This window comes from Adiantum capillus-veneris, chromosome 20 (genome assembly GCF_014529385.1).
Source record: "Adiantum capillus-veneris isolate H3 chromosome 20, ASM1452938v2, whole genome shotgun sequence".
Classification (NCBI taxonomy): Eukaryota; Viridiplantae; Streptophyta; class Polypodiopsida; order Polypodiales; family Pteridaceae; genus Adiantum; species Adiantum capillus-veneris.
Window position 1 is genome coordinate 8,900,972 of NC_140950.1, and position 14,262 is coordinate 8,915,233.

Sequence of the window (14,262 nt, forward strand, 5' to 3'; positions counted from 1 at the left end):
CTCTACTTGGTTTGTGGAGTCCCATGGTCCTATGTGCCAAAGCTACTTACTTTCTTTTGATCGTTGACAATCATTCTGGCACTATGTTTCCTTGAGAGAGCAACTTATTATCAAAATTATGTTTGATAACGATATACATCTCCTGCTACAGTGTTGAAGATGTTTACTGCAGTGTTGGACAATGTTTTTGGTTATCTGATACCTGGATGACCAGTTACAGCTTTTTTTATGATTAGAATGCTTTTCGTGCCTGGTAAAAAAACTGGAGTTCAGTTAGAGTTCTGTTTTTTAGCAGATTTTACCGTCCTTGGTTCCAAGAGTTCTGGAAATTTAAGTAAAAAAGAGTGGTTGGGTAGAGTCTTTTGATGTTTTGCAGACTATGGATGCGATTCTTCTGCTACTTTTCTATCTTTCAGAATCTGATTTAACTGCAGGCCTTCAACATTTGCAAAGGCAGCCAAATTAAAACGAATTGCTGTTGCCAAGGAAAGAGAGCTGGTTCAACGTAGGTTTATGGTTTGCCGCACATTATATTATAGCTTAAGTTTGCGTTATTTATTGTTGCTTAGTGGTTGAATTGTGAATGAGTAGTGAGGCACAGCCATGGAAAAGAGCAGGATTGGCCTTTTTTGTGGCATATCTTAAATCCGAATGTATTGCAGGTAAACCCTTTTACTTTTGATTGAATGGTTTGGGTTTGGTTTGTTTTGGGGTTGTTGCTGAATTAGTGCACTTGAAGTCTCAATTGGTGTTGGGACTTGTTATGGATTGCATCAGTTTAAAAGGATAGGCATGCTTGATTCTCTCTAATAGTGAGCTGATTCCAAAACTTGGCTGAAGCTGAACCTTAATGAGATGGTGGTAGTAAGCTTGTTTGCTGAAAAAACAGTACCTAAAACCTGATGAGTCCCTTGACAGTCTTATCACGTTTTTCAGTGAACCTTGAGATGGATAGGAGTGGCTTCCATAGGGAACAAAGTATGTGCAAATGAGAGCCTTTCATTCAGTGCAAAAGGACTTCTTGCAAAGACTATGGGATTTAAAGAGACCACTTAATATCATGTTGTTTTTGTGGATGTTTTCACTCACGGATGGCCACGTTGTGATGATAGGAAACTGCCTCGGATGCCATATTTCATAGACTCATGGCACTGTTGTTGGGGCAGCGAGGCTTGTGCTGTTTGTCTGGCGAAGACTTAGGAGTCATCAGGACCCTTTACTGCTCGTGCACTCCTAGCCTCACGGGCTAACCACTAGCACTCTGCCAGTGGGGGTCGATAACTACAAATGAGGCCTTGGCCTCCCTTTTATAAAAGTGGCCTCCCACACTGGCCGGGTTCACACTATGTCCGCTGGGACACCGTACACCCATCCCGACGGTGTCTTAGACTAGATCCCCTCTCCTGTAAGCGGGACATAACATACTTCCCCCCTTAAGAACCATTGATGTCCTCATCAAGGAAGTGGGGATATCCCAAGTAGCAAACCTTTCAGATTGACCCTTCCATTTAATTAAATACTCATCATAAGTACTTCGGCGTGAATGACATGTACAATGATCTAGAACAGTCTCTGGTTCTCGAGGAATATACTTAGTTTGCATATCTTGCGATACATTTAGTGTTGGCTTCACCTAATTTTTCTTTAAGGCGGCTGACATGAAACACCGGATGTACACTAACATCCGAAGGAAGAGCTAGTTTATAGACAACTTGGCCAATTTTCTTTGTGATCAAGAATGGACCACAAAATCTAGTTGAAAGCTTATAATATTTTCCAATTCGCACGAATCTTTGGGTATCTTTAGATAGGCCCATTGTCCCACATTTAGAGTCCTTGGAAATCTCTTTTGATTAGCATAAGTGGTAACTCGATCACGAGTTGTCCTTATACTATCCTTAGCCAATCCGAGCATTTCTTGCATATCATACAAGAAATCACGAGCTTGGCGATCTTTGACTTTCTCTAAGCCAATAGCAATAGTGGATTTTGGCTCAAATCCATACATCAGCATGAATGGAATAAATCCAGTATCAGAATGCTTGCTACTATTATATGCAAGTTCCAATTGTGGAAGGTACCTTTCCCAAACAGATTGCCTATGAGTAACATAGGCCCTCAACATGTCTTCCAATGTCTAATTCATCCTTTCAGTTTGTTCGTCGGACTCAGGATGATCAGAGGACGACATACTCAACTTCGTCCGAAGGTGAGCGAACACATCTCGCCAAAATCGCCCAATGAGATTAGTATGTCGATCACTAATGATATCTTCTGGCAGAGACCATACAGCTTATAAAGCTGATCGGCAAATAAAACCGCCAACTCATGGCTTTTTACTGTCGACTTTGTTGTTATAAACTTTGCCACTTTTGTGAGTCGATCGACCATAACCCAAATGGCATCATTGCCACGACTAGTATTTGGCAAACCAACAACAAAATCCATAGAATAACTCTGCCACTTGGCATCAAGGATTTCCAATGGATGTAGCAGGCCAGCTTTCCTAAGGCGCTCTGCCTTGTTGACTTGACACTGAGTGCATCTCTTCACATAGCTCTCTATGTAAGAGCACATCCTTGGCCAATAGAAATATCGTTTGACCAATGCTAAAGTTCTCTGGATGCCTGGGTGTTCAACGCTAAGTACATCATGGCATTCGAACAAAACCTTTTACGAAGCTCATCAATTTCCGGCAAACAGACCTTTCCATTTTCAAACAATGGATAATTTTCGTTGTCTTACCTCTCAAGCACGACTCACTTGGGTCTCAGGATCACCCAAGCATGTATACGAGTCACGCCTCACTTCGACCTCGTTCCATATCTTAACAATAACTATGGGAACGACATAGCCCTCGGAGAGAGATAGAAATCCGTTGAGATTTCTGCCATAGACAAGGCATTAACCTCAAGAATAGGGGGATTACCTTTACGGTATTATGGTGCGGTCCCAAAGTCTTCGGTCCTTTCACCTCTCCTTTTAAAAGTTGTGTAAGCGGAGCAGAAACTTTGGAGTAATCCTTGATACAAAAAAATCCAGTAAAGCCTAGAAAGGGCTTTTTTTTTTTTCCGAGAAAAAGATCCTTCTATTAGTTAATGAAAACTGCCCATAGGGCTACATCCACCTCTGCAAGAGAGGGCTACAACAAGCATGATGGGGAGACTCTCCCAATGAAAAAACAGCATATATACAATGGGGCTAAATCAAGAGATGGGAGGAGGGAAGAGCCACACAGGTGGACAGTAGTGCCATCTGAGCACCCCCTGGACCATGGTGTAGAAAGGCCCAGGGCGCCAGAGTCGAAGGAAAGCCTCGCGGCGCTCCCGCATGCAGTCGGAGCTGCCCTGTAGTCCCTCAAGCTATTCTATGAGAGTATGGATCAGCTCTAGCCAAAAGTCACGAACAGTCTCTGCTGGTGGCACAGGGCGAGCCTCAAAGATGCGGAAACAACGGGCCCGCCAGATGAACCAGAGAGCTAGGCCGTTGATGAGCTCCCAACACTCCTCTCTCTCACTGCACCACTCCTGTGGAGTAAGGTCTGTAGCAGGCTGGAGTGTAGGTCGCCCCCCCTGTATCACTATCATCTTGCTGGTGGAAGATAGCTCAAACTGAAGTGCCAGGCCCGTGAGGGTGGACCAAGCCGCTGCCCCCCAAGTGTACGGTCGAGCCGTGGAGAGGGCAGGCATCAGGCGAAGAACTCGTAGCCACACCTGCTGGGCCGAGGGGCAGTCCCAAAGACAGTGTCGCTGACTCTCCACCAATTGACCACTATGCACAAGCCAGCTCCCTACTGCTGTGGCTCTGTGTGCAACCAACCACTGGAACAAAGTGACGCGCCTCGGCTATCTGGAGTCCCATAGCCTCTGCCAAAAAGCTGCCAAGAACTCAACTGTGAGGCCCTCCTCCTGCCAATGACGTGCTGCAGCGGGGCGGGCCTCTCTCTGTGCTGCAAGTATATGACGTCCAAGCCGAACAGTGTACTGAAAGAAAGGGACTCCTGGGCGGTCTGCAGAAGAGAAGGGGTCCCTCCAAAGCCACTCACCAGGATCCCACTGTACTCGTGCCAGTGGACAGCACTCCCAAGCCCATAGCCTCCCGTGTCCTGTCTCAAGAGCTGCTGGGTCATGGTCTATGACGCAAGTCCTCCCACAGATGCCCACAACTCGGATCCTCTGGAAACAGCACTCTGCTACCTGCGGGGCCTCTACCGCAACTCGCTGTAATCGTCCCCCACCCTGAAGCTCAAAGAACAGGGCAGGGACAGTCTCTGAGCAAGCCCTGACTGAAATGAGAACCTCCAGTCGTGTGAAGGCTCCCATCCACCGGGGTGCTACTGGCTCGAGAGGCGTGAGCCACTCAGCTGGAACTGACTCTGAGATGTCCTGACACATGCTCTGAATCCCTCTCATGCCCTGTAGCTGGACAGCCTGCACCTCCTCTGACAAACCTGTGAACTCTAGCCAGTCACCTAGAGAGCGCGCTGGACCTGTTGCCATGGGACCCCAAGAAACATGAGGCCTACTCCCAACCAAGTGGCCTCTCTGAGTGCTAACCATGGGGTTCCAGACGAGGGGCTTCCGTAGGCGTTCCTCCGTGCACGTCGGCTGTCTCTGCTCTAGGCCACGCCGTAATAGCTCCCAAGAACGCAGCAAACTCACAGCGAATCGGTCCTCCAGTCTCCTGCTCAAACCAACTCGGCGCAACTCTGTAAAGATCCATCTGGTCGAAGGTTGCCAAGGGCCTCCTGACTGAGGCACCCTGGCACGAAGCCTCTGCAGCAAGAACTCCTTCCAGGGCTCCTCGCCTGGAAGAAGTCCTCCGACAACGAACTTCCCAAGAAGGGCTCTGCTCTGCTGTGCTGGATCAATGATCCCAAGCCCTCCTTGCGAACAAGGAAGTGTGATGACCGACCAAGCCACCTTGGCTCAGGCAATCTGAGTGTCGCGACCTGACCAAAGGAAGTTCCTGATCAGCTTCTCTACCTGGCTGATGCAAGAACTCGAGAAGATCCAGCAAGAAGTGATGTACCACATAGTCGTCAACAACACCTGGTTGGCAACTACTACTCTACCAACCAGCGAAAGTCGTGCTGAGCTCCAATGTAACAGCTTTCTCCTGATGGACAGGAGAAGAGGAGCAATCTGCTGCTCGGGGGACAAGTTCAAACCAACGTGACAACCCAAGTGCCGAACTGCAGTCCCTGGAGGAATCCACCTGAAACCCTCTCCTGGCATCCAATCTGGCACAGGAGCACTACCAACCGAGAAAGCCACTGTCTTTCTCCAGTTGATCAGTGCGCCCGATGCACAGCAGAAGGTCTCCAAAGCTTGCCCACATTTGTGTAAATTGGCCTCCTGGCCCTCTTAAGTACAAGGCTGAGTCGTCTGCAAACTCAACGTCCAGAAGCTCATCTCCCCGTATAGGGAGTGCTAAGCCCCTCAAACCAACCTGCTGTGACACCAAAAATCTGCTCATCGCCTCCGCATAGAACAGAAAGAGAAAGGGGGCAAGAGGACAACCCTGTCTGACCGATCGTGTGAGCATGAAGCGCTCACCTCTACCTCCTGCCAAAAGCACCTGACTGTGAGCCTGTCTGTATAAAGCTGACACCCCTCTGATCCAAGCATCTGAGAAGCCCATCCTGCGAAGCGTGCCCTCTAGAAAGTCCCAATCAACTCTGTCGTATGCCTTCTCAAAATCGAGAAGAAGAATCACAAGGTCCTCCCCACGGAGTCATGCCAGGGCAGAAGCCTCCCAGAAAGTGAAGATGTTGTCAAGGATACTGCGTTCCTTGACAAAACCTGTCTGAGTCCCATGTATAAGGCTCTCCAAAAGTGGCTGAATCCTCAAACTCAGAGCCTTGGCAAGAATTTTGTAGGCTGAGTTGAGGATGGTGATGGGGCGCCACTGTCGAATCTCATCCAAGGAGCCACCCTCCTTCGGAATGAGGTAAATCAGGCCCTCACTCTTGCTATCCGGCATCACTCCTGTGTGCAGAATGTACTGAAACGCACTACAAAGATCTAGGCCAAGCAGGTCCCAGTACTCCAAGAAGAAGCTGGGAGTCAGCCCATCCTCACCTGGACAGCTACCACGAGGGAGGGCCCTAAGAGCCGTGTGCAGCTCCTCAAGCTGAAGAGGTATCTCTAGCCTTTGGCGCATCTCCTCAGTCACAAGACAAGGCATCTGCGCCCAAACCTGCTCCCTGCATGCATCCTGTCTCTCTGACTGGGGCTTAGTCGACAGTAGCTCATGGTAAAAGTCAGTAGCAACTGCACACATATCCTCAGGATCACAAACAACTGACCCATCGGGTCTCCTCAGCTGATTGACCTTGGCATGCGAGTGCCGAGGTCCCACTGTCTCAAAAAAAGCACCTGTCACTCTGTCACCCACCTGAGTCCACTGAGATGCCTGTTGGTGAAAGGCAAACTCATGGCGCCTCTCCTCTGTGCAAGCAAGCTCCTGTCGAGCCTGCTGTAACTGCTCCTCCAACCATGGACTGTCTGGATGCTGCTCCTACATCCCTGTAGTGAAGCAATGCCTCGTCTGAGACGCTGTTCCTCCTCTCTCGCTGCAGCCCGTCGAGCCAAAGACTCCTGGAGAAAAAAGTGGCTAAGCTGAGCTAGGCCTAAGGCCACTCTGTCTGCAGGTAGAGCCTGGCTGTCCATGCCCTCTGTCCAGAGAGCCTCTACCCTCTCTCTGAGTGCTGAGTCCAACAAGACCCGCTCTGGGATGCGAAGCATCGTGCTCCCACTCCTCTGCCTGTCTGCCACTATGAGGATCACTAGAGCATGGTCCGAGAAGGATGTTCCTGCCAGGATGCCCATTGATCCCCCCAAGTCACTGAAGTGGTCACTAGTGTAGAAGCGATCTATCCGCTATAGATTCACTCCTCCCACTCAGCGGTCCGATCTAGAGAAGGCAAGACTCTTTGGAGGCCTCACAAAGCCAGAATGCTGCCATGTATCCGAGACCCTCAAAGTCATACACAACCTCTCCCAAGCTGCTAACTCGACTCCATGTACAGTAGCATGGCTGCCTCCAATCCTGTCAGAGGGGTCCTCCAACATGTTGAAGTCCCCTCCTACACACCAATGGTGAACCTGTGGCAAAGACTCAACAATCTGTGACCAAAACTCTGCACGAGCACTCGCCACATTGGGCGCATAGATGTTCAGGAAGCCCACAAGGCCACCCTGAACCTGCAAAGTAATCCATTGAGCCCTGCCTGGCACAATAATCCCTCTGCCCACAATGGCCTGCTGCAATGAGTCCGCAATAGTCATACATACCCCACCCTGGATGCCTCCAGGTCCAAAAGCAGCTGACCAAAAGGTATCATAACGTCCCCGCAAAATCTGACCACATCGCCGAATGCGGCTCTCAGACAAATGGTGCTCCTGAAGCATAAGGAGATCAATCTCTCCTCCCACAAAGCAACGCTGAAGCTCTTGACGCAATCGGCCCCGCTGTCGCTGAAACTGGGGCCCACCTAATCCTTGCACATTCCACGAGACGATCCTCATGGGGAGCGAGAGAGAACAGATGCTGCCGTAGCAGCAAGACGGGCTATCTTCGAGGCAGGCTTGGATGGGGAGTAATCCGCATCCGAGCGTCCTCTAGATAGGCGAGCCTGTAGTGAGTGCCTGGCCCAAGCCCAAGCAGAGCGAGCTGTGCGCAAAGCAACCTCCTTTGTCCAGGAGTCCTCATGAATGTATACATAGCAAGGCAAACACTGCGTATCAGCAAAAAAGTACACCACAATGTGCCTACATCCTGTTGAGTCTGGGGTTGTCACCGTAAACTTGGCCAATGGCCACAAAGTCTGCAGCAAATCTGTAACTCCAAGTTCTCCCATGTGGTGAGAGAACTCGAGAACCTGTGTATGCAACCATCCCACCACTGAGTCTAGGGACCACTCTGTCTCGGTCCGACCACAGAGGGGAAAGGAGAAACCAACTGCTGAGTCCAAGGCCTCTGTCCCCCTAGCGGCGAGGAACAGAGCGTGGACCTTGAAGCAGGCTGCCTCGTGGTCTGCTGCGGAATCGCCGAGAAAGCGAGTGAATCCGTAATCGAAGAAATCTCAGCGGCGTCGGAGGTCAATGCTCGTCAGACCACGAGGGATAGCTGCAAGGGAAGATGTCTGAATCTGCAGAGGGGGCCGCAAGAAGGGCTGACCCTCTCTCGCTATGCGACTCGTGGCAAAGGCACTGCCAAGAGATCTCCTAGTCGCCGGCGAGGGACCATTCTCCTGAGTCGACTGTGGTACTGAAGCAGGAGGAGGGGGAGAAGGAGCTGGGGGGGGGGGCGGAGGAGAAGAGAAGCGGGGTGGGGCGACAAAGACAGGGGGGCGAGGTGGGGAGTGGGCGGGAGCAGAGGGCGGGGGAGGGGATGAGGAGGAAGAGGGGAAATCTGAAGGTGGGGTGGTTGGCGAGGGTGAAGCGGAAGTGGAGGCTGGCGTAGGGGGCTCCTCCTGCTCAAGAGGACCAAAGCGGTTCCCCGTGGGAACCCACTGCTGCTGAGTAGGCACCTGAGGGCCACTCTGAGTGCCAGGCTGCCGGTGTGGCCCCTGGCGTCGACGGCCACGGGCCTGCTGCCATCCCTCCTCCGCTGGAGCCCCAGGCTCGGAGGGTGGCTCAGAATCTGTGCGCTGTGCCACTGGCTGTGGCTGCGGCCCAGCCTTGGCAGGCTGGGGCTGAGGCTGAGGTGCAAGTCGTGGCCTCCTCCGTGGACATGCCTTCGCTAGATGGCCCATCTGTCTGCAAATGAAGCACTGGTTCGGGAGACCCGAGTACTCCACACTCTATCTAAACCAACCCCCACTCACCCGAGGCAGAAGGATGACCTTCGGGAGCGTGTGGGTATCTCTGACCAAAACTCGAACTGAAGGGATGCCGGCCGCCTTGGCAGCTACTGATGCTGCCGTACGAGGTGTCTCCAGGACAGTCCCGATGGCGGAGCCAATCCTGGAGAGAAGTGGAAGGTACTCCCTCCGTAAACCCGAAAAGCAGACTGAGATGGGGATGTCTGCCTCCTCTACTAGCACATACGAAGTCGGGTCAAAACCATGTCGCCACTGTCGAAAGTGGGCGCGTGATGCTCGGATGGCCAGTGGACTCATAGCTATGACCTTGGAGGCCATCTCGGAAGTCTCGAACTCGATCTGGTAGTACCCCCGTCCGAGGATCTGGACATCCAAAATCTTGCCCACCTCTGCGAGAAGGCGGGCTTGGAGAAGGTCTCGCAGCTCTCCTCTGTTAGGACGGGTGCCGAGAACCTTGCAGATGACAGAAGTCGCCTGTAAGTGCTCTACCTCTGCGGCAAGGCTCGCTTGCTCTGTCGGCGAAAGAGCAAGTCGAATGGTGGGCTCAGCGGGGTCGGGCGAGGGGGCTTCAGGCGAGTCCCTCTGTGGCGGAGCTGGAGCCTCCATCTGTGTCTACCGTTGAGTCGAAGAAGCGGATGGTGAAGAAGATCTGCAACCGAGTACGCCGAACACTAGTCCGAAGAAAAAGCGATGCAGAGCCAGGTACAGAAAACCTTCAAGGGCAATGCGGACAGGGGGGGGGATGGAGGGAAGGATACAGTGGCGAGCGAAGGAACAAAAGGCTCTGGGGGGGGGGGGGGGGGGGGGGGGGGGGGGGGGGGGGGGGGGGGGGGGGGGGGGGGGGGGGGGGGGGGGGGGGGGGGGGGGGGTGGCGGGCTGGGCTGGGCGAGGGAGACAGTGCGAGGGCGAGAGGGGGGGGGGCAGGGGAGGCAGCGCGAGGGCGAGGGGGGCAGCGCGGCGGTGGGCTGGAGGCAGCGCGAGGGCGAGAGAGAGAGGGGGGTGAGGGGCAACGATGGCGTAGGGGGGGGAGCGTGCAGCAGCAGCGAGCGTTCCTGGTCGAGACACCCAGGCGATCACCAATCTTTCGCTGTAGATCTTTTGAGATAACAATTAGAAAGGGCTTTTCTTGGCGTACTCTTTAGAATGGGTCAATTTTGCACTTTATCTAGCTTTTCGGGGTCAATGCGAATTCCATTGCGAGTAATAATATAACTCAAATATAGAAGCTCTTTCTTAAAGAATTTGCACTTACAGGCTTTAGCGTAAAGCTTCTCAGCTCTCAGTAACTCGAGAGCAGCGCGTATATGCGCCAAATGCTCAAACAAACTTCAACTGTAAATCAAGATGTCATCGAGAAATACAATAATGAAGTTGCCTAAAAACAGTCTTAGTAGATCATTCATCATCTGTTGAAATGTAGCTGGAGCATTGGTCAAACCAAAGGTAAGACCAAATATTCATAGTGACCATAACGCGTATGGAAACCCGTTTTAGGAACATCCTCCAGTTTGATTCGTGTTTGATGATAGCTTGATCGTAGGTCTATCTTCATAAAGTATAGCGCTCCATGGATCCGATCTATCAGATCATCCATACACGGGAGCGGGTACTTATTCTTGACGGTGAGTTTATTCAACCCGTTGTAATCCACCTACATGACTTGGGAGTCCCACAGGAGCTTGTATGGGGTATCATGGCATTGTATGAGACAGTTATAGGGAGAATACAGACAGCAGAGGGTCTTTTAAACCTTGTTCACTCTACTAATTGGGTGAAGCAGAGATGCCCACTTTCTTTGACATTGTTTATTGATGAGATTTTTGACTATATTGAGATTACAGGGGATAAGAGGGCACATTTTTCAGGTACATGGATACCTCTATTGGTTTATGCCAATGATATTGTGCTTATTTCAGTCTTTCTAGAGGGTATGCAGAGACATCTAGATGCTTTAAATGCTTATGCACATGACGGTGGGCTGTTTATAAATCTTGGCAAAACCAAGGTGATGGTATTCAATACTACAACATAGTGGGTCATGAGATCATCACCTATTTTTGCATATAGACAGGAGATAGTGGAGTATGTAAACTCTCATGCATATCTTGGTGTGTATTCAATCTCTATTCAATGGACCTACTTCTCTATGAGAGGTGCTGCATAGGCAAGATTGACGAGGGGATACGCATCATTCGGAAGGCTAGAGAGGATATGTTCACAGGTGCAGTTTTAGGAGCCATGCATTGAGTTGTGGCTGTCTCACTCTTTGGCCACTTTTACCATGCTTTATGGAGTGCAGATATGGGGGCCTGTTACCATATACATGTGGTAGTGATGTGTGTGAATACACTCAGGACTGCCAAGGCAATTTTTCCCTCGCTAGGAGGTTTTTTCCCCCGTGCATTGTATATACCCCCATTACTCTAGGGCTATCTTATCTTTCCATTACACACTAAGTAATACACTCTTTGTTGTGTGCCTTGAGCTTCCTTTGTCTTCTTCAACCTGTGTGTGTTTTCTTGCAACCCTAATTCCAACAATTGGTATCAGAGCAAGGTGTGTCCTCTCGGGCTTAGTCGCCAGCAGCTTCAGCACACGCCTGCTCACTTTCTCTGATTTCTCTGAGCTTTGGCAAGTGTTTGCAAGTCTGCTTAGATTTCTGATTCGGGCTCATTTCGGCCTCTGTTTCCACTATAGGCAGTATTGCGCAGGCTATTTCGTCATTTTGTGTAAAAATTCTATCAGTGTCGTTTTCTGCATAACAAGTCCCTAACAGTCTTCTACGGTTTATGCTATATAGCTATTAGCACATCTTGTTCCCGCTTTCTTTCTCCTCTTCTCGGACAGTTTTCACATCAGGTGCAACATTTACCATGGCTGGCAACAACACAGATGTGTTCAAGATGTTTGCTATTGAGGACAGATTGGATGGGAACGATTACCATATGTGGACTTATATGATGCAACATGTTCTTGTATCGAAGGGCATTTGGAACATTGATAAACGTCTTAGTTCTGAGGATACATGGGATGTTGAGGACGTTGCAGGTCTTGCTGCAAAAATTGCTGCTGTTAGAGCTGTTTTGCCTACGGTTGAGCAAGCTCATTGGGATGTAAAAGATGCGTAGGCTCATGCATTGATTGCGTCATTTGTGAAACGCACTATTACTCCCCACATTTGTTAAGCGAAATCTGCAAAACAGGCTTAGGATATTCTGGTCGGTCTTTATGTAAGTCGCCATGAGGCAAAAATTGTATTGCTGCGTAAAGAGCTAGAGTCGAAGATTATGTATGAGGAAGATGACATCGACACTTACCTTGCTGGTGTCAAGGATATCAATGAGCAACTTATTTTTGCAGGTAAAGTCATTTCTGACAGTTCCCTTATGCAGATTGTTCTTGATGCTTTGCCAGATTCTTACGAGATGTTTGCTAGTACTTCGAGACTTATGACCCAAGGAAATCGTGAAGTTGTCAAGTTTGATGCATTTTGCACATTGCTGTTGCAAGAGTCACTTTCCAGAAAATACAGGACTAGGCAACGTGGCAGTTGCAAAGGCCTTTATTACTGCTCAAAGAAAAGGTGGTAACAACAATGTAGCCACTTCTCATGGTTCTTCTGTGAGTGGTAAATCACATGTTCCTAATGCTTCTGCTGGCAGCAATTCGTCTGGGAATTCTGGTGATAAGGATAAAAAGAAGATGCGTTGCCATTATTGTAAAGCTAATGATCACTTGATCAAGCAGTGTCCTAAGTTGAAGGCCAAAGAGGCTAAGAAGAAAGAGGTTGAGTCCATTGCAAACGTTGGTTCCACTACAAATGCAACTCTTGTTTATTCTTCTGTGAAAGGTGACTATGATGCTAATGTCAATGCAGAATGGGCTTTTAGTGCAGAGTGCACTTATGATCCTAATGTCCATGATACATGTTTGTCAGTTGCTGCAGATGCTCAGTGTGGTACTTTGATACTTTGATAGTGGTGCTACAAAGCACATTACCTCTCATCGTGACTTGTTTACCTCTCTTAAGGATGTCCCTCATGGGAATTCAGTCACTTGTGCTAACAATGCCACTTATCCGGTCAAGGGAGTTGGAAAGATTGTCCTTACTGCTACAAATGGCAGTTCTTTCACACTTGTTGATGCATTGTATGTATCTGAAATCAAGAAGAATCCTTTGTCTGTATTTTCACTTGCTAGACTTGGTCTTGTAGTCAAATTTGTGGATGACAGATGTATAATACATGATCTTAGTTTCGGTCATGAAATTGTTGCATCTGGCATTTTATGCCATGGGCTGTATAAGCTCACTTTATATGACAAGTGTAGGCAGAATTTTGCAAATGCAGTTGTGGATTCTAAGGCTATTTCAGATGCAAAACTTTGGCATGCACGTTTTGGGCACCTGAATTTTGCCAGATTGTTGCGTTTGCAGAAATCTGATATGGTTCCTTCTTTGCCGCCTCTTGAAACACCTATCAAACATGTTTGTGAAGGTTGTATTTTGGGTAAGATGCAGCGTGCGAAGTTTCCAAAGGATGGTTCAGTTAGGGCCACGTGCAGGTTGCAGCTGGTGCATAGTGATGTTTGTGGACCCATGCAAACTCCGTCCTTCGGCAATTACCTTTACTTTGTGACTTCCATTGATGATTACTCCAGGTATGCACGGGTATATCCGCTTAAAGCGAAGTTCGAAGTTTTTATGTGCTTCAAATAATTTTTGGCTATGGTTGAAAATGTCTCGAAATGTACTATGGGCACCCTCCATTCCGATCGAGGGGGGGAGTATATGTCTCATGAATTTTATGCATTTTTGGCTAGTCATGGGATAAAACACCAATGTACAGTGCCTTATACGCCTCAGCAAAATGGTATTGCTGAGAAGAAAAATAGGTCACTTACGGAAATGGCACGATGTATAGTCAAGAGTCAAGCTTTGCTGCATCTGTTTTGGCTTGAGGCCATCATGTGTGCCACTGATGTAATGGAAATGGCCTATGAACTTTGAGAATAGCGGAATCAAGAGAATTAGAGTGAACATTTTTGTGAGACTACTTTGAGAATATAGAGGGCCAACTTAATTAGCGGTAGCAACATAACCATAATAGTTAATATACTTGACATGAACAATACTTTTGCAAGAGAGAGAGTTAGAGGACTTGACAACAATTGAGGACCGGATTTATGTGCAGCTGGTCCCCCCTCCAATGGACTTTTGTATTATAGATTCTCCCATCAAGAGAGACTTGTTTTAATACAATCTTTGTGTTCCTTGTGACCTAGGTGATGCAATGAAGATGGAAAGTTTCATGCATCACGAGCATAACATAGACTTTGTAAAAAGCATTAACCATCCCCGGCCTCAGTCCCAAGGCCTCAAACACCTTCAAAGGTGGAGAGAGCTAGCGGGGTATGAGGGTAGGGAAGAGGAA

The 14,262-nt window shown here is 49.1% G+C and overlaps 1 protein-coding gene across 2 annotated transcripts in view; it reads left to right on the forward strand.

Moving 5' to 3' along the window:
• The window catches only part of LOC147432061 (tail-anchored protein insertion receptor WRB-like protein), a 90,579-nt gene that overhangs the window by 49,101 nt on the left and 27,216 nt on the right, over positions 1-14,262 (forward strand). For both annotated transcript variants that reach the window (XM_086491878.1, XM_086491877.1), the window contains exons 2-3: positions 435-505; positions 592-662. In XM_086491878.1, the coding sequence (XP_086348004.1) occupies positions 435-505; positions 592-662 (142 nt within the window). The remainder of the gene's footprint in view (positions 1-434; positions 506-591; positions 663-14,262) is intronic.